The 19,037-nt window shown below is 50.8% G+C and overlaps 1 protein-coding gene across 1 annotated transcript in view; it reads left to right on the forward strand.

Moving 5' to 3' along the window:
* Nucleotides 1-17,244, forward strand: part of NDRG1 (N-myc downstream regulated 1) — a 54,549-nt gene extending 37,305 nt beyond the window's left edge. The window contains exons 9-16 of the mRNA XM_082674696.1: nt 1,767-1,823; nt 4,616-4,719; nt 6,246-6,302; nt 7,133-7,184; nt 8,418-8,465; nt 9,551-9,586; nt 12,478-12,529; nt 15,422-17,244. Of these exons, the coding sequence (XP_082530822.1) occupies nt 1,767-1,823; nt 4,616-4,719; nt 6,246-6,302; nt 7,133-7,184; nt 8,418-8,465; nt 9,551-9,586; nt 12,478-12,529; nt 15,422-15,603 (588 nt within the window). The 3' untranslated portion in view covers nt 15,604-17,244. The remainder of the gene's footprint in view (nt 1-1,766; nt 1,824-4,615; nt 4,720-6,245; nt 6,303-7,132; nt 7,185-8,417; nt 8,466-9,550; nt 9,587-12,477; nt 12,530-15,421) is intronic.
* The last annotated feature ends 1,793 nt before the right edge of the window (nt 17,245-19,037 follow it).

Raw genomic sequence — 19,037 nt, forward strand, 5'->3', positions numbered from 1 at the left:
TTTACGATAATAATAATTAGCTAACAAGTGTTGAATGTTTATCGAGTTCTCTTTCTACTCTCCTTGGCTATACCTTCATGACCTCATTCAATCCTCAATCACTCCAGGAGTGGGGATCGTTAAAACCATTTTACAGAGGAGGAGACTGAGGGTCGCAGGGGTTAGGAAGCTGTCTAGGGTCGCACAGAGCCAGGCAGGGGGAGAACTGGGGCCAAACAAGATCCCTTGGACTCTGTGGTGCTTGGAATCACCTCTGAGCTGGGCTCACCGCCGGCCCCGTCTCTCCATCAGCAGGTGTCAGATGCCCGCCGAGACCCAAGCACTGCAGGTCTGGGAATGCAGAGCTAGCAGGACACATCCCTGGCTGGGGAAAGGGCCCGAGCTGTCTCAGGAAGCTGTGCTCTGGCTGGGTTCCTTGTTTATCTTTTAAAAAGATGATTGTTTTTTTTCATAAAGGCCCCAGTATTTGCCAAGGAGAGGGGGAAACCATTCCAACTCTAACAGGACAGACTTTCAAGCCGGGGTGATCCTGACTTCTCATTTTGAAAGTGTGTTTTTGCCAAGTTTGGGACGGCTCTTGGGGACAGGGGGTTTGAAGGGGTCTCCCTCCCCCTGCTTCCCACCCCATCCTGGCCACTGTGATATTTCATTCCTTCCTGGAACATTCCGCCAGGATGAGGGAGCCCTTTCCTCCCACCGGCGTGATATTCAGAAGCGGAACACACTCCCTGGTTGTTTTTTTTTTTCCAGCAAAGGCAATGGCACTGCAGTTGGCCAGTTTGGCTTCTTGGTAGCTGTTCTGAGCCAAACGTGGGGGCTGGGACGTTGACCACTGGCTAAAGTGGAGCCCGAGGGCTGTTTGGGGGTTTTTAGTATTTGCACCGTATCCTTCCTTTCCAGCCCCAGCCCTGGAAGAGGAAGACCTCTCTTGGGGATCTAGTGTGTGTCAGGCACTGGGGTCTTATCCTGTGACATGTGTAGTTGCCATGTGTAACCCTCACCTTGGCCTTGTAACTCTGAAGCTCCTGGCATCCTGGTTACAGATGAGAGGTCTGAGGTCCAGTGGCTCCACTACCCTTCCAGGGCCACACAGCTAGGAGGTGGCAGATGGGTCAGCCTAGGTCCCCCAGGTCTAGAGCTTCTCTCGCCTATGGGTTCCTGCCTGACACTGAAGTTGGCCAACACACATTTATGGGGCTTCTGCTGTATGCCTAGCATTTACAGAGCTCTCACTGTGTACCTAGCATTTATGGAGCTCCTGCTGTATGCCTAGCATTTATGGAGCTCCTCCTGTATACCTTAGCATTGTCAGTAGGAGCAGGTAGAGAAGAGAAGGTCAGTATATTCAGAGAGAGGAAACTGGCTTAAGAGGGAAAATCTAGAGGGTGATATAGTTTGAGGTAAGCAGATGCTGGCATGTAGACTGGGAGCTCAGCGTGTGTTTAGAAGTCCTTTACCGAGGACTTGGTGAACTGAGGCCTGACAAAAGCTGGGAGTACGTGGGGTCTTTGTTCAGATGCATTTTCTCCGCATCTCCTGTGCCCCGGGCTCTGAGAGTAAGGAATCGATGACCCTGCCTTCCAGGGCCCCAGATTCAGTAAGTAAGTAACTGGAGACAGGTAAGCGCCTTCCCATCAAAGGGGCGTCCTCAGACCTGAGTGCCAGGGAGCCCACACTGCTGCTCTGCCCCCAGGGCAGTGGGATTGGCCTGACCTTGTCCGGCTACTAGAACGCCGGCTTTCTAATCCCTGTTTCTGTCCTCCCAGATCTCCGGATGGACCCAAGCCCTTCCAGACATGGTGATGTCTCACCTCTTCGGGAAGGTGAGCAGCGTGGCCTGTCGTTGTGTTGTTCAGTCGTGTACTGCCAGGCATGTAGAGCGCAGAGACGGCCCAGGCACAGCGAGGGGCCACTCCGTCTGACCCTCCTGAAATAGCCCATCGTTACTCATTCACAATCGTCACGCCATTCCTTCTCTCTTGCTCTCCCTTTAACGGAAGTCTTTTTTTAACAGCTTTGTTGAAGTACAGTACACTGCACATATTGAAATTTGACAAATTTGACAAATTTTGACATTCTTAAAACCATCACTGAAGCCATCACAGATGACTAACGAAATACCGTAACCCCCAGAACTTGCCCTGTGGCGCTTGGTAATCCTTCTCTCCTCCTCGGGTAACCTCTGATCTGCTTTGGGTCACTGTAGATTCATCTGAATTTCCTAGATTTCTATGTAAACAGTATCAGTACGTGCTCTTTTATTTTTAAATCTGACTTCTTTCACTCAGCGTTAAAGTATTTTGCGATCCATCCATGTCATTGGGCGAATCAAGAGTGCGTCCCTTTTTAGTGCTGAGTGGTGTTCTATGGTATGGGTGTACCAGAGGCTGCTTCTCCGTTCACCTGTTGATGGACATTTGGGTTCTTTCCAGTTCTGGGCTATAACAAAGCCTACAGCAAACACATCCATGGAATTTGCTGTGCGTCGGCCTTGGTCCTAAGGACTCTATGACCCGTATGAGGAGGACCTTTTATTCCTAGTTATGGATCTGTTTTTTTCCCCAGTTGTACATGGGGAAGCTGAGACCAGAGAGGTTGAGTGAGCTGTGTGAGGTCTCACAGCCAGCGAGAGGGGCTGGGATTGGAACCTACGAGTCTCGCTCCAGTGTGGGTTCCGGTAACCATCTGTGCCTCTGCTGGTGCCTGGCTCTCAGGCGGGTTGTGGTGCACTTATCCCCACTGAGCATGGGCTGAACCAAGCCCCTGGCAGCACGCGAGTGGTGTGTGGTTCTGCCCTGCCACCCGGCCAGCGTGGCCCCTGACTCTGGCTTTGTACCTCCTGCTGGGCTGGAGGATGTACTGCTCTGATGCAGGGGGTCTGACGTGGCCTTCAAGTTGCCCAACTTGAGGTGACTTGTCTGTTCACTGTGTGTGGCCTACACACCACTGTTTGCTCCTTAGCTGAAGAGTGACCGTCTGGCGTGTGACCATATGACACCCAGGGAAGCAGAGGTTTTGCTGGGCTGCTGAAGTGTGCACTGTGTTTGGTCCTTGTATTAGTTTCCTGTGGCTGTTGTAACAAAGGACCACAAACTGGGTGGCTTAAAACAACCGAAATATATCCTCTCTCAGTTCTGGGGGCAGAAATCTGAAACCGAGTGCTGGCCGGGCCGCACTCCTCCCGTGGTCCTAGGGGAGGAACCTTCCTTGCTTCTTCCGGCTTCTGGTAGCCTCAGCCTTCCTCGGCTTGTGGTGTCTCACTCCAGTCTCTGCCTCCATCTTTGCGCGCTTTCTCTGTGTCTGTTTCAAATCTCCTTCTGTCTTACAAGGACACTTGTCACTGGATTTAGAACCTACCGGCATAAGGCAGGATGACCTCATCTCTGGATCCTTAACTTAAATTACGTCTGCAAAGACCGTTTTTCCAAATAACGTTCGCAGAGTCCAGGAATTTATGTGAAACATGTCCTTGGGGCCACCTTGTAGCCTACTAGAGTCCCCTTTCCTTTCTCATGCTTCCTTTCACAGTTTGCAATACATTTTCTCCACCCTGAGTGTATAATCTGAATCTGACAGCAATATGGGAAAGATCAGAGCCAGCATCTGTGTTTTCCTGGAAGAGGGGTGTCAAGTATAGAGTAAGAACTTTGCCTGACTGTACCCCAAATTACCTGGGGTATATGTTGGTACCCCCGAGTTGCCGCAGCTGTGTTTCAATCTGTAACCCCAGCACAATTCCTCGGACTATTTTTTTCCTGATGTTTTTTGGGGAAAAGCTGGTCTCTTTGTTGCTTCAGTGACCGTGGACTGTCTTGACACAGCTCAGGGAGACACTGGGCCCCCTTTTCTCCCTCTCGCTCCTGATCTGGTTGTTGTCAATCACATCAGGCCCTTTCATGAAAACTGTAGCATCCGCTGTTGCACAAATGAGAAACAGAGCAAGCTCATAACTTGTTTGTTTGTCCCAACTCACATTCAAAAAGGAACCAGGGAGAGGGAAGGCTGAGGCCAGCCTTCTGCAAAGGTCTGGTTGGCCCTCCTGGAAATCAACATTGCCCTTCATTCCGGTAACTTCCTGTTGCATGAGTTGGTTTTGTTTTGCAAACATGAAAAGCTTCTTTTCACCTCTCCCCATTAAAAAGAAAATAATAGTAATTGCTAACAGTCGCCTCCATGCTTACTCTTGACAGTGGGCTTTCCAGAGTGGCCAACCTCTGATAAATCCTACAGTTTGATGAAGGCGGGTAATGTCATCCCCACTCTTTTTTTTAAAAGGGAGCTGAGGCTCAGAGAGGTGAAGCACTCGCCCAATTAAGGGGCAGTGACGGAGCCAAGAGGACCGACTCCAGATCAAAACTCCTGAAGTCTGAGCCCAGCAGGGCGTGCTAGCCCCCCAGCTTTGCGTTCCCTCCGCTCCCAGCTGATATCCAGACATCAGTCTGCATCTGGGTGTGGCTCCCGCTTTCCTGAAGGTTCCCTCAGGCTCCACAGCAGGCTCGTGGCATAGGCATTACTGCCTTCACGACGTAGCTGGATAACCCGAAGAATGGTGAGGGTAGTGACCGGCCCGTGGTCGCAGTTCCCACGAACGACATTCTCCCCTCTGTCAATGCAGGAGGAAATGCAGAATAACGTGGAGGTGGTCCACACCTGCCGCCAGCACATCGTGAACGACATGAACCCCGGCAACCTGCACCTGTTCATCAATGTCTACAACAGGTACCAGGATGCCGCTGGGCCACACGATTTGTCAGGCTCCTTTTGTAGTTCCGGAACGAACATGGGGCAAGAGAGGAGGGATTATAAAATTAATATAAGATGCAGCCCCTGAGCAAATAGATGAACAGAACAAGAGTGCCCAGTAAGGGCCCCTGGGAAGTCAGGTGCCTCCTGGAGTTTTGAGTGCTTTGCAAGGAGCAAACTGAACTTCTACTCCAGACCACCAGGGGCGCACGCACGAGTGGGAACAGTCACATCGCAAAGGGTTTGCGTCCACGCCTGTGCCAACGCTGACCCTAAGGAAGGGCCGGATGTGGGGAGAGCTGAGAGGGAGGCAGCAAAGCCCTGGGGGAGGACGGGAAGAATCCAGGGAGGCTGCTGGGAGGCGAAGGAGTCACTCCAAGGATAAGGACACACAAGCATGGTCTTTGGCGAGGGCGCAGCCCTCTTAAGGATACCTGAGTGCTGGTCTGGGGCTCAGCTAGGGGAGGGGACAGCTCGGGGCCCCTGGGAGCAGCCAGGGGTTCTGGAATCTCCAGGGAACTCAGCCTGCGGCTCCCACAGAGGGGGCAGGAATAAGCCTCCTGGGCTCTGTGTCTCTCACATGCTAATAACTTGGCTTCATGAAGGGCATTCGTGTCCCTTTCCTCTTACCCTCCACCCAGCCTCTCAGTGCAGGGGTGACTGGTAATGGCCCCAGCGTGTAACCAAAGACACGGAGGCTGAGTGCTCATTTATTCAGCAAGCGCTAAGTGAGGACTGGAGAGGGCAGGCTTTCAGCTGGGTAGTGGGCACCCAGAGGAGATGAGCAACAACCCCTCGCTGCCCCACATGCTGCAGGGACGAACTGGTGCCTCTGAAAAACCCTATGATGAGGGTGCTCTCACCATCATTTCCTGCTGAGGAAGTGAAGGCACAGAGAGGTTCGGCATCCTGCCCAAGGTCACACAGCTAGGAAGCAGAGGAGCGTGACTTGAATGCAGCCGGGCTGGCTCCGGGCTCTCATGGTGGGAGCTGCCAGGCAGGGAGAGGCTGGTGTCCGTCTGCAGGGGAGAGTAATGGAGCCGCACTGGGTACAGTGGGAGACCATGGGAGGGTTTAAAACGAGGGAGTGAAAGGATCAGGTCTGAGTTCTAAAGAGTTGGTTTGGTTACTATGTAGAGGACTCAGAGTTGGGAGCGAGAGTGAGAGTGAGGCTAAGAGAAGAACCTGGACACCATTTGGGAGGTAGAGGCTCCTACGAGGGGGGACGGGAAGCAGGGACCCTCTGTAGAGGAGGGTGCGATTTGTACATAAAAGGAAAAAAGCACCTGGGGGACAATGAGGTGGGGTCCATGAGTCCCGCTGTCTCTGAAGCCACTTCTATGGACCCAGAGAGGCTGGGGTGGGACCTGACACAGCTTGGGATGTAGGTGGGTGTTTGCCAGAGCGGCCAGTGCAGGAGTTCCTGGGATTGGCTCGGTGGGAGGGGCTTCCTCCAGGGGAGGGTCTGCTGACGTACAGGTATGTTTGTTGTTTGTCTGTAGCCGGCGGGACCTGGAGATTGAGCGGCCGATGCCCGGAACCCACACGGTCACCCTGCAGTGAGTTGCCCTTCTCTCCTGCACCGTCTCTTTAGCTGTGCTTACCGTTGCCAGCAGCGCCTTAGTTCTGAGTTTGGCAGGACTGCCCCCCTTGTGCTAGGACAGCCCAGTCAGCGAGAACTGCGTGGATTCTGCCCAGGGCTTGGGCACAGCCCAGCCTCACTCGTCTTCCCCTTGTGCAGGAATTTGGTTTGTAGGGTGTCCCTGAGAGCTGTGGGGGGAGGCTTGGACCTCCAACAAGGAATGCTAATAACCACAGCTGGACAGAATTTATGAAGCACCTACGCTATGCCCAATGCTGTGTGAGGCTTCGCTTCACAGAGCCTGGAGAGGAATAAGACATAGGACCCACCCTGAAGTGCGCTATAGAGCTAGAAGGCAAAGACAGTTGTGGGTGCAGCCACCTGGATTCCAATAGTAACAACTATGTCTTTTTATAGTTCCTTAAGTGAACCGTATTATTTGACACCTGAACTTCGCACATGCCATTTTCTCTGTCAGGCATGTCGTTTTCATCTCTGTCTTTGATTGCTGGCAAAGTCCTACTCATCCTTCCTTGTGGAGAGGGTGCTTGAAAATAAAACATCAGGGCATAGAAATTCTCTGGCTGAAATTCATACTAAGGTGTAAATGACTACTAACCCGTTTTTTCCTAAGAATAAAGCAGAGGATAGAGAATGAAGGTAGTAAAAAGAGCCAAAGGTACTGGGGAAAACAAAGTCAATTTTTTTTTTTTTTTTTAGAATTCTGGCCCCAGCCTGGCAGGACTGGGAGCATGAGAATCTCTCAGTGAACCTTGTGTTAACTCCCCCTTGTCTCCCTGCCCCCAGGTGTCCTGCTTTGTTGGTGGTTGGGGACAGTTCTCCTGCTGTGGACGCTGTGGTATGTAGAAATCAACCACTGGTTTCTGTGCTTAACTCAACGGTCCAATTTTAGTTACCTCGGTATGAAGTCTCCCTGCCCACCCTCTTCCCCTCCTCTGCTCCCATCAGGGCAAGTGACATCTTCTAGTTGCCATATTGGCCTTTGGTCAGAGGGTCCAGCCACCAGCCTCCTTCCCTGGTGACTGCCAGCCCTAGTTGCTTGGCAGTGGGGCCTCTGTCTCCTCTCCCAGGCCCCCTCACCTGCCGATCTGCCTCCCATTGGCTTGTTTATACGGGCGTGTTTCCGCTTGGCTTCCTGGCCAGGAGACTGTCTGCGTGTTTGGGAATCAGGTGGAGCTTTCAGACCTGGTTGGAGCCTGATCCATCTGGTGGGGCAGACAGGCATCCGGGGGGCGGGGCTTAGGAAAGGTTTTCTGGCTTATTTCACCCCTTAATTCCCACCTGTGATGTGGTGGAGGCAAAACAGGACTCCATCTTTCCAACGCCCCCATAGCCGAAGACATGGGAGACTTGGGGGCTAGTGGGCGGAGTCCTCGAGTAGTGACATGCCTTGTGCAGTAGGCTAGAGCAGGGTCAGCAAATGTTCATTTAGTAGAGACCTGGGGAATCCAAATGAACCATGAATTACTTGCTATCTGGTCCACTGGACATAATCATAAGATGCATCAATAAAGATATATTCTTTACATTAGGGGAGGTGATAATTCTACCATAGGCATGTTGAACATCACACGTTACGGGCGGGTATTCTGCCCACTTCTAGATGCACTTTTAAGAGGGTCATTGCCAAACTGAAGAAAGAAACCATCCTGGTGGGTATGATTTCATCTGAAGAATGGTTGTTGGGACTGGGGTTGTTGAATCTGAAGGATTCCTGGCAGCAGCTGGTGAAACAAGCCCATTCGTTTAGTAGCCGTTTCTGGAGCACCTTCTACATTTTAGCTCACCTTCACAACAGCCCTTTGAAAAAGATATTATCCCCATTTTATTGATGAGGAAACTGAGGCTCAAAGAAGTTAAGTAACTTGTCCAAGGTCACATAGCTAGTGATGGTAGGGCTGGAACTTAAAGCCACATCTGTTGAATCCCAAAGCCCACATTCTTTCTTCCATGACCGTAGGAATACTGGAGCTCCTGGTGATGGTGGCAGGGTGGCAGGGAGAGGGGGAAAATTTATGACTTTGGCTCCAGGTAGACAATTTGCAAATTTCTTCTCCCTCTTCTTGTCTAGGTGGAGTGCAACTCGAAACTGGACCCAACGAAGACCACTCTTCTCAAGGTACAGGGAAAATGATGGAGGGTTACATTTGTTCTCTCAGAAATCCCTAAGTTTCCTGCAAACTTGAGTTGTGCCTGATTATGGCAAAGCTGGTGGTCAGAAATCACAGAAATGGTGAATTAATGTGTCTGTTCACAAACATCTATTGGGTGCTGGCTGGTAACCCAAGGCTGCAAAGATGAGGGGATCCCTCTCTGGTACCCCAGGAGTTTACGGGCTGCCGGCCGTGGTGCTCTGAAGAGGGATGGATAGGAATTGTGTGGGTGGGGCCTGATTCTAGACAGACTGTCCCCACTGCACCACCCTGCCCTGCTGAATGGGCCCCTGCATTCCCGTTGGGCTGAAGGCTGCCCCAAGTTAGCTGACCTTGAGGCTAGCCCTTGGGATTTAGTCTTGAGACTCTGGGCTGTAGGCTGGCCACAGCCCCACTCAGTCTCACCGAGACCTTCCAGTCCTATTTCCCCATCCTCACCTCGCTGCCCAAGTGCTCCAGAACCCTGGGCTTTGGATAAGTATTCACACATGCCTGGAATGGCTTTAAGCAGTGATGATGGCTTTGGGTTTGGTGATACTAGCAACTCTGGAAATTATAGCATTTACCAAGCGTGGCCAACCAGGAGCCCCATCAGGCCTGAAGCCTTGAATCCTGCAGTTTCCTTCTGAGGGGTCTTTAAAGAGATTGTGTATCCAGGGCCTCGTGCAGTGAATGCTTTCCGGTCAGACAGACCCTGGCCAGAACTTTGCAAGTTCCTCAAGTTCTCTCTGGCCCAGTTTCTGCCTCTAAAGTGGGACAGTCGTCCCTTCCAGGGTTTTGGGGGAGCAGAGAAATCATCTACGGGGCCTAGCACAGCGCCCGGCCTGTTGTAAGCTGCAAGTAATGGTTAACGCCGAGACGGATGGTAACCAAAGCAGGCGCGCCAGGTGAGGTGGGTGTTTCCCCACCTGTAACATGTCCAGGCCCCCCTCAGCAAGGCAGGCCCGGGGCAGGGCAGCGGGCAGAGTGGGTGCCCGTTTGGAGCTGGTCCACAGAGCCGGCATCCCCTCCACGTGAGGCCTTTGGCACTAACCAGCTTGCTTTCTCCCAGATGGCGGATTGTGGCGGCCTCCCACAGATCTCCCAGGTGAGTTACACCTGTCCCCGCTCCCCAGGTGGAGGGCATGTGCCTCTGGGACCCGTTACCCCCCTTTCCCTCACTGCCTGCTGGCCGCCCACCTTGCTGCTACATCTGATGACACATTTGGACTTGCTACCGTTTATAAAAGGTGCTTGCATGTCAGGACTTGCTTGGTCGTCCCCCAGAAGCCCCTGTGGAGTAGTTGATGCTGGCGTTCACAGGGGTGAAGGGATTTGCCAAGTGGACACAGCTTGGCAGTCGTGCATCAGAATCTAGGTGTGTCTGACCCCAAAGACCACAGGCTTCCGCTGGAGCCACAGGCTCCTGGAGCCCAGGGGCAAAGCAGGGAGCGCAGAGAGGAGATGGACCAAAGGGTGTGTTTGTGTGTGTGTGTGTGTGTGTGTGTGTCTGTGTGTGTGCATGCACATGTGTATATGTGTGTATGTGAGTGTGTATACATGTATGCATATGTGTGTATGCACGTATAAACATATCAATCATTGTACTGTGTTTGCAGCACAATAACTGTCCCCTCCAAGTCTCCACCCATAAATACCACCCCCCAACCTAACAAGTGAATGAATTTTTTATCTCTTCTTATAATTTTCTATCAGTACAGTTTTGCACTCTATCTTACTATGAAATATTTTGTGCATTTTGGGTTGTCTTTTCCACCAAACTGTCCCCTAACCTTCTTTCTCCCTCCAGTCCTGAAAGGGACTTCAGAGCTTCGGTAATCCAGCGATTTCTCAATCGGATGTGTGCCTTTTTCTAGCTCTAGGTGCCCCCCCAGTCCTGACAAGTCCCGCTGAGCTCCCTGGGAGCCTCCCTTGCAGAGTGAGCGGCACAAGTGGCCTCGGGTGGCTCTCTTAACTTCTGTTTCCAGTGTCTCTCTCTGCTCCCACTGGCAAAGAACAAAATATTTTCAGCTTTTTATCTGCTGTTGTGTTTTGCCCAGTTGATAGCTGGAGTAGCCAGAGAAGGATGGGATGTCTCAGTTTCTAGAGGGAACAGATGGCTTTCCAGTAGAGCCCTGCTTGGATGTAAACAGGATTAATACCTGCACACTAGTGACTAGTTCATCCACCCAGCCCGCTTGACACTGCTACTGAGACAGTGCAGCAAAAGTTGGCTGCAGAGAAGGGGCGCCATTTTTCTTTCCACCTATACTTCCTTCCTCCCTTTATTCCTTTCTCTACTTGAAATGAGAGAAATCTAACTCTATCCTTAGTGAAAACACGTTTTATATGTCATGGCAGGAGCTGAGCTAGCCCAGGCTCCCAGGAGAGCAGCCCAATGAGGACCAGTAACTGTGTAATCCCTCCTCCTCCTGCCCTTGCAAGTTGGGTGTGTTTTTACAAAGGGCGTTCCCATCCTTCATTCCATTCAATCCTTGCAACAGTCTTTAGAGGAAGGAAGAGCATGCATTCTATCACAGTCACAGAAGGGAAACTGAGGCTAACAGATGGGAGAGATTGCCCTTGGTTACCCAGGGGAGCCGAGTTTGGGCCCAGATATTCTCCTTTCCAAGCCTGTCCTCTTGTTTCTGTCCGCCACGTTGAACACAGATGTCCCTGCAACTCTCGTCCCCTTCTTACAATCATCACGTGACCCCCAGAGGCCAATTGCAGCACAGGCTCTTCTTTAAATGTCATTTGGCTCTTTGAGAACAGCGGCAGGAGCTGGTGGAGGTGGGCAGGGACACTCCCTCCCCGATGACTGCTCACCAGTGAAATGAGAGGGTGTGAGAATAGACCCAGGACATTGCATTTAAGAGTTGGAATTAGGGCTTCCCTGGTGGCGCAGTGGTTGAGAGTCCGCCTGCCGATGCAGGGGACACCGGTTCGTGCCCTGGTCCGGGAAGATCCCACATGCCGTGGAGCGGCTGGGCCCGTGAGCCATAGCTGCTGAGACTGTGCGTCCGGAGCCTGTGCTCCGCAACGGGAGAGGCCACAACAGTGAGAGGCCTGTGTACCACAAAAAAAAAAAAAAAAAAAGAGTTAGAATTAATTAGCCTGCGAATATGGCCTTCACCACCCGTTTAGATTAAATTTTTGAGTGTAATTGGTAGAACTGGGTGTGTTCTCAGCATTCCCAACTCATTTTACTTAAAGTAGCCCAGTCGATTGATTTGTCTGTCCACCTATCCATCTATCCATCCATCCATTCATCCATTCATCTATTCTTCCTTCTTTGACCATCTTTTTCTTTCCTTCCATCCATACAGCCTCTCTTTTCATTAATCTATCCATCATCCTTCCTTCCTTTTTCCCCTCCTTCCTTCCTTCTTTCCATCGATCTTTTTTCGTTTTCATCTATCCATTTATCCACCATCCTTTCATCCAGCCAGCCAGCCAGCCAGCCTGCTACTGAGGCTGAGAGTAAACTGTTATGGGGTTTGGAAAGCCCTGGGTTAATATACAAGACCACTGATTAATCATAAGACCTTGGACGGATTATTTATCTCTCCAAGTCTGCTCAGCTGTGAAACATATATGAAGATGGTACTAACCTCATAAGGCCATTGTCGGGAAGATGAGATAATGCTGCAAAGCCCTTAGCACAGTGAGTGGCTATTACATTCTAGACCCTGAGTTGGACACATCACTTTATCCAATGATGTCTTCTTTAGAGAAGCCCTCAGGAGTAGGTGTGGCACTCTGCCCATATTTTAGAGGTGAGAAAACTGGCTCAGACAGGTCATGTAACTTCTGGTCAAAGCTAATTTTGGTCTCCATAAGTATCCCATAGTCTTTCCTTTCCTTTCGTGTTTTGTCCTATCCACCCGAGGTGGCCTTCTGTCTTGGGCCAAGCTCTTTAACGAAGGTGACCACAGGCACGGCTGCATGATCTGGACCTCTGGTGACTGACAGCACTTCCCCTCTTTTCTCTTGCAGCCGGCCAAGCTTGCCGAGGCCTTCAAGTACTTCGTGCAGGGCATGGGATACAGTGAGTATGGCCCTTCCTGGCAGGCGGTGGGTTGAAGGGCAGGTGTGGGAACTGGAACCAGGTTGGGATGAGTACAGTATTCTGTATCACCTTGGCCAGCTTCAGCCTTGTTGCAAACTGGGCAGGTCAGGGAAGAAGTATTTAGGTGTGTGGAGGATGGGCCGCAGGGCAGGGGTTCCAGTGTCTCCTCATACCACAGTGCCTCATTCTCCCTCCATTGTTGAACAGAAGCTGTTTCACACCAGGGAATGTTTTAAGGTTTAGGTGAGGATTATCCCTTGAGCACCAAGAAGACAACAAACAATGAGACCATGAAAATCTTTTAAATTTTGGTTACATTCTTTCTAAGAGACTTGCAGTGATGATGGCGATGCTGGTAAAATGGCAATGATGATGATGATGATGGTGGTGGTGGTGGTGGTGGTGATGAAAGATTAATAAATCCTTTATTTTTTTCTTCTTTAATCATCACAGTAATCCTAGGAGACACTCTTATCCTCATTTACAAATGACGAAACTGAGGCTTTGAGAGATTAAGTAAGGAGCAGAGTGGGGATCTGCGAAAGTTCTTTGAAAACTGTAAAGCTCTGAACAAGTGGGTGATAAAGCCACTTACATTCAAGACAGAGCATGTCTTTGCTAAATCATTAGATGTGGGAATTGAAGGATAAATAGAAGCACAATTAAAGAACTTGGAGCTTCTCGCGTTATGATTATCGTTTATTTACAGACATTTATTCACAGACACATTTTCAGAAATGCGGTCCCATGACCAGGACAGACAACACCAAGTGTAAGCACACTGCTGGGCAGCAGCCACCGTTGGTATATGTTGGTGTGTCGGCCACAGTTCCGGCCCCGGTGTGGTTCTTTGGGTTCTTTGTCTGCTGCCTGGAATTATAATTCATGTGCCCACCTTCACAAGGAAGTCTGAGCGTCTCATCACTCCCCCCTCCTTTTCTTTTGCTGAGGCTTAAACCGTTTGCTCATTTAAAATAGTAATGTTATGTTTGGTCAACTGACTGCAATGCAGTCTAAGGTTGGCCTCAGCCGTCCTTAGTTTCTGGAGTGGCTGAGAGTGGACGAGCCTGATTTACATGCTTCGGACAGGATCCCTGTCCCAACGTGCCCTCTTCCAACAGAAAACATCTGCTCGTGGGTCTCCTGCCTTTCCAGCCTCTCTCCCTCCAAGGAAATGTGCAGGCAAAGGCAGTAACTGGAGAAGGCCTTCATTTACCTTGCAGCCATGAATTGCAACTCGTTTGTCTTGGACCTGCCCTGGGTTTAGATTTCTGCTTTGAAAGTGCATTCTGGGGAGAAAGGAAGTGAAAGGCAGGCCTTGTTTCCCCCCCCCACATAAGCTTCTATTTCCAGAAAGCTGAAGCGTCCTGCAGGTCGTAGGGAGAGACAGCAGAGCGAGCTGGAGGCATCAACTAAAGACAGAGTAGTCATTCATTTACTGAGTGTCTGCTCACAGCAGTGGGCAGAATGATGAGCCCCCAGCACCCATGACACCATGCTAGGGTCAGCAGAGCCCCGCAAGGTCAGTAAGCCCCCAGATCTGGGGTCAAGAAACAGGGGCTCAGAGAGAATATGTGAGCAACAGATATAGGACTGATCCCAATTTTTCTCCAGATTCAGCAACTAGCTCTGTAAGAAGAGGATTCGGTACAGCAAGAATGAATTCTGTCTGTGGGTGTCTGCCACAGAAAGCCAACACCTGTGCCCACTGAGTGAACAGTGTAGCCCTTACATGCCTCTGTATTTATCAGCTGCCTCAGCGTGTGATATCCATTATTCAGTATGGCCTTGGCAATGACGCTTCAGTCGGGTGGTGTAGTAGTTTCCCAGGGCTGCCATAACAAATCCCCACAAACTGGGTGGCCTGGAACAACAGAAATTTATTCTCTCACGGTGCAACAGAGAGGCTAGAAGTCCAAAATCTAGATGTGGGCAGGGTCACGCTCCCTCCAGAGATTCTAAGAAGAATCCTTCCTTGCCTTGTCCCAGCTGCTGGTGGTTGCCAGCAGTCCTTGGCTTTTAGCTGCATCACTCTGACCTCTGCCCGGTCTTCACATGGCTTCTCCCCGTGTGCACCTGTGTCTCCTCCTCTTAAGAGGAAACCAGCCATGGCATCAGAGTTCACCCCAACCCAGGGTGACCTCATCGTATCTAAATAGGTCTGAAAAGACCTTATTTCCAAAGACGGTTACAGTCTGAGGTGCCGGTGGACGTGAGTTTGGGGGGTGCCATTCCACCCAGTACAGGCGGGGCGCTTTTTTGTCTTCATTCCACCTTGTAAGCCACCTGCTGTGTTCAAGGGCATTTTAAATCCTTTGGAAGGGACAGTGCCGTTGATAGCACCTGGGAGCTCGCAGGTTTCCTGGAGGGAGAGACGACAGCTGACCACTCTGTGTGGCCTTGGTTTCCAGTCTGTGGCGTGCGGGGATTAGCCTGGCCAACCTTGAACGTCCTCCCCGCTCTGGTCATTGTTGGCCTTACGGGGTGGTGGGCACACACCCCGGCGCTGCTACCAGGGCGTCAGTGGTAGTATTCCCATTTTATAGGGGGGGCCGGGGGCTCAGAGAGGGACACTCCCAAAGCCCCAGAGCTGGGATTCAAGTAGCAGGTAGCAGACAGAGCTGGGATTCAGACCAGCTGTGGGTTCACGCCGCTGTGGGATCGCAGCCAGTCCTTACTCCACCTGGGTCTTGCGCTCCACCTCTGTAGGCAGAGACAGAAACGATGCGGAGCCCAGCAGCCGGATGGCTGCGAGGATGGACAGGAGCAAAGGTGCCCAGGCGGGTGGGGCGCACAGCAGGCAGCATCCCCGGTGTGCAGGTGCTTCCAGCGCTGGCCCATCCCCTCACGGGTCTCTCTCCTCTCTCGCAGTGCCCTCCGCCAGCATGACGCGCCTGATGAGGTCCCGCACAGCCTCAGGCTCCAGCGTCACGTCCCTGGAGGGCGCCCGCAGCCGCTCCCACACCAGCGAGGGCGCCCGGCTGGACATCGTCCCCAACTCCGGCGGCCCCGGGAGCAGCGCAGGGCCCAACTCCACGGAGGTGTCCTGCTAGGTGGCCTTGGGGACGGCCGCCCCTGGACTCTGGGATCAATCGCTGTAGCTGCCCCTCCTCCGGCCCCTCCCCGCCCCTGCCTGCCAACCACATGTAGCTCGGTATTAATCCAAAGCTTATTTTGTACGAGTGAGCTCTGGTGAGGACAAAGTGAGATTGGGTTTGTGGAGGGCTCCCCTTCCGGCGAGGGCGGGGTGGAGTGGACCAAAGGGAAAGAAGCATCTCAGTGTCCTGTTTCCACTAGCGAGCGGCCTAGAGGCCACTGTCTTACCCTCCCTCAGAGACACCAAACTGCCAAAAACAAGAAACACAGAGCAAACACTTGATCAATCCAAGGCTAGGCTGACCTGAGCATCCTGGCGCGAAGGGACGTTTTGTTGGAAGCCCAGCCCACCTACTTCCTGTTTCCTTTCCAACTAAAGAAAAAACAGACCCAGTTTCTGGAAACCAAACCCCTTCTGATTTGGAGAGGGGGAGAGGGGGGAATGGTGGCGAGCTCTTTTAGCAAAGCCAAACAGGAAGCGGGGAAAGAGGTGGAATTTATGCAGCGGCTCCGAAGTGTTTGGAAGAGCAAATCTCTGTCGTGAACTTGAAGAAGTAGATTTTTAACGTCTGCGCATATATACACTTTTCAGTGCCGATGCCAGAAGCCTGTTTTTCTGGCATTTTTTTAATGGACAACAGAAGCAGGTGACAAAATCTCCCAGTTTTTCAAAGAGACGGTCTTGGCAAACGTTTGGTATCGGGGGTTTGAGGCTTTGATTCTGCTGCCTGCCTCTTCCTCCACGTCACCTACTTCCTACCCCAAATACATGGACGAGTGATCATTTCATTCATGGGGAAGATCGTGTAGATTTGTAGCTGCTGCTTTGAAATGGAGGGCCGTGCCTGGCTGTGCTGCGTCTCCAGGCAGCGGCCGGGGGAGGGGGGCAGGGGCATTGAGGTGGGCTGGTATTTTTGGTTATTAGATGTAAAGGATTCCTCGTGGTTGTGATGGAGTCCAGTGCAGTTGTGATTTCAGTTGATCCCATCTGGTTCCCAGGAACCATGTGTGATTGAGTTAAATCTAGCTTCCAATCTTGGACAACCTGGGTTGAATCTGAACTTGACTGCCAAACATTTCTGACCTGGTGACCTTCCGGGATCTTCAGATAGAACTGTTCGCTCTTGTAGGGGGTGGGGATTCCCTTGGGGAGTGGTGGCCCAGAAGATGCAAGGATTCTGGAATGTGTATTCCATGGGCTTTCCTTCCCTCTCCCGCCTTCCTGCCCCTCTACCCTCTCGCTGAACCGGGTGGCATCACTGACATTTCTGGGCAACGTCAGCGTAGCTGTCGAGTTCCTGTACTACTTACTGCCTTTTGATTTTTACTTTGCCTAACCGTGGATCTTATAGGAAGTTTGATCAGAGTGAAGGGAACATTGTGAGTCAGCCGCCGGGGCCTAGTGGTTACTGGGAGGAATAGTCAAGCCTTCTAGGTAGCTTGGGGGGAATAATGACTCAGTTTACCTGCGACCCACCCCCTGGGAGGCAGAAATGGCTGAATCAGAACAAGAAACTGTTGTGTACACGTCTTTCCAGAGGAGTTTCTTAATGAGATATTTGTATTTATTTCCAGACCAATAAATTTGTAACTTTGCAGTGGCTTGTGTCCTTTTCCTCCGCCTGAGAGGTCGTGCATTGGGATGGGTCTTTCTTACCTGGGGCTTCCTACCACGTGCCCCTCACCTTTGGAATTCTTTGCTTTACAGCATCCCTGTCCAGTAAAAATATAATACGAACCACAGATGTAACTTCAAATTTTCAAGTAGCCACATTAAAAAAGGTAGACACAAGTGAAATTAACTTTAATAATTTAACCCAACATATCCAAAGTATTATCACTTCAACATAGGATCAATGTAATTATTAAGGTATCATGCATTCTTTCCTTCCTACTAAGAAATCCAGGGTGTGTTTTACATCACAGCACATCTCAATTCGGACCAGCCCTGTTTCAAGCGCTCAATAGCTGAATAATACAGTGACAAGGGGATCAAGCTTTTCAACCTGTAATTAGAAGGAAACATCTTTTTCACATTTTATTTTTATTATAGAAAAGCGTGTGGAAAGACCACCCAGTGACAATCCCTGTAATGCTTCTGGCCCTTGTATTTTTAAAAAAAATGTAGACACAACAGGTTTCAGTACCACCTCCCATTTCTATTTAAAATTAGTTTAAATTTTTCAAAACAGTTGCAAAGATAGTACAGAGAGTTTCCATATACCCCACCTCCAGTTTCCCCTATTATTGTTATCATCTCATGATACTACAGTGCAGTGGTCACAGCTGAGAAATCAACATTGATAGATTACTATTAACTAAGCTCCCTACTTTCTTGGGATTTCACTAGTTTTTCCCTGTTGTCCTTTTTCTGTCCCAGGATCCCGTCCAGATACCAGGTTACGTTTCGTCATCATGCCTGCTTTGCTTCCTCTGGCCTGTAAGAGATTCTCAGACTATCCTTGCTTTTGATGACCTTGACGGTTTTGAGAAGCCCTGGTGGGGCATTTTGTAGAATGGCCTTCAATTGAGGTTTGCGTATATGGTTTTCTCATGGTCCAGTTGGGGTTCTGAGTTTTTGGAATGAAGACCCTGGAGGCTCAGTGCCATTCTCATCACCTCGTGCTGTCAGCATGATGGGCCAACGTGATTGAACACGGATGAGGTTGACTTTGATCGCCTGGCTGAGGTCGTGTTTGCCAGGTGTCTCAACTGTTAAGTTACTTTTTCTGCTTTTCCATACTTGTTCTTTTTGTTGGTGGTGGTGGTGTTTTTTTTGCGGTATGCGGGCTTCTCACTGCTGTGGCCTCTCCCGCCGCGGAGCATAGGCTCCGGATGCGCAGGCTCAGCGGCCCCATGGCATGTGGAATCCTCCCGGACCGGGGCACGAACCCGTGTCCCCTGCATCGGCAGGCGGACTCCCAACCACTGCGCCACCAGGGAAGCCCCATACTTGTTCTTTGGAAGCAAGTCCCTAAATGCAGCCCACACTTAACATCCCCCTCCTTTTTAAACAACTATCTTACTGTTTATTACATTGGTTTTTTTCTTCGCGTACCTTGAAGAGTTTCTTAGCATAATTAGCTATAAACACTGTTGCAGCCTGCACCATCATGCAGCAAGTGCCTGGGCAGGGAAGGATGAGGTGACCGTGTGTGGTGTGCCCGTCAGGAAGGGTTTTAACGCATGAAATACAGCACGTAACAGTGCAAAAGAAACCACTGATGGTGAAGTGTAGTTCTCCAAATGTTCCGATTGTGTGACGTTTCTTTATTAGTAAGTTAAATAGTGATGTGGAGGCAGGTCTCAATATAATTTCAAGGTAGTGATGAGCATCATAGCAGTTCGAGAAAACTGCCACAACTGTGGTAAGAAAAATACATGTGATTTC

Source organism: Grampus griseus (assembly GCF_964374135.1).
Source record: "Grampus griseus genome assembly, chromosome: 17".
NCBI classification, from domain to species: Eukaryota; Metazoa; Chordata; class Mammalia; order Artiodactyla; family Delphinidae; genus Grampus; species Grampus griseus.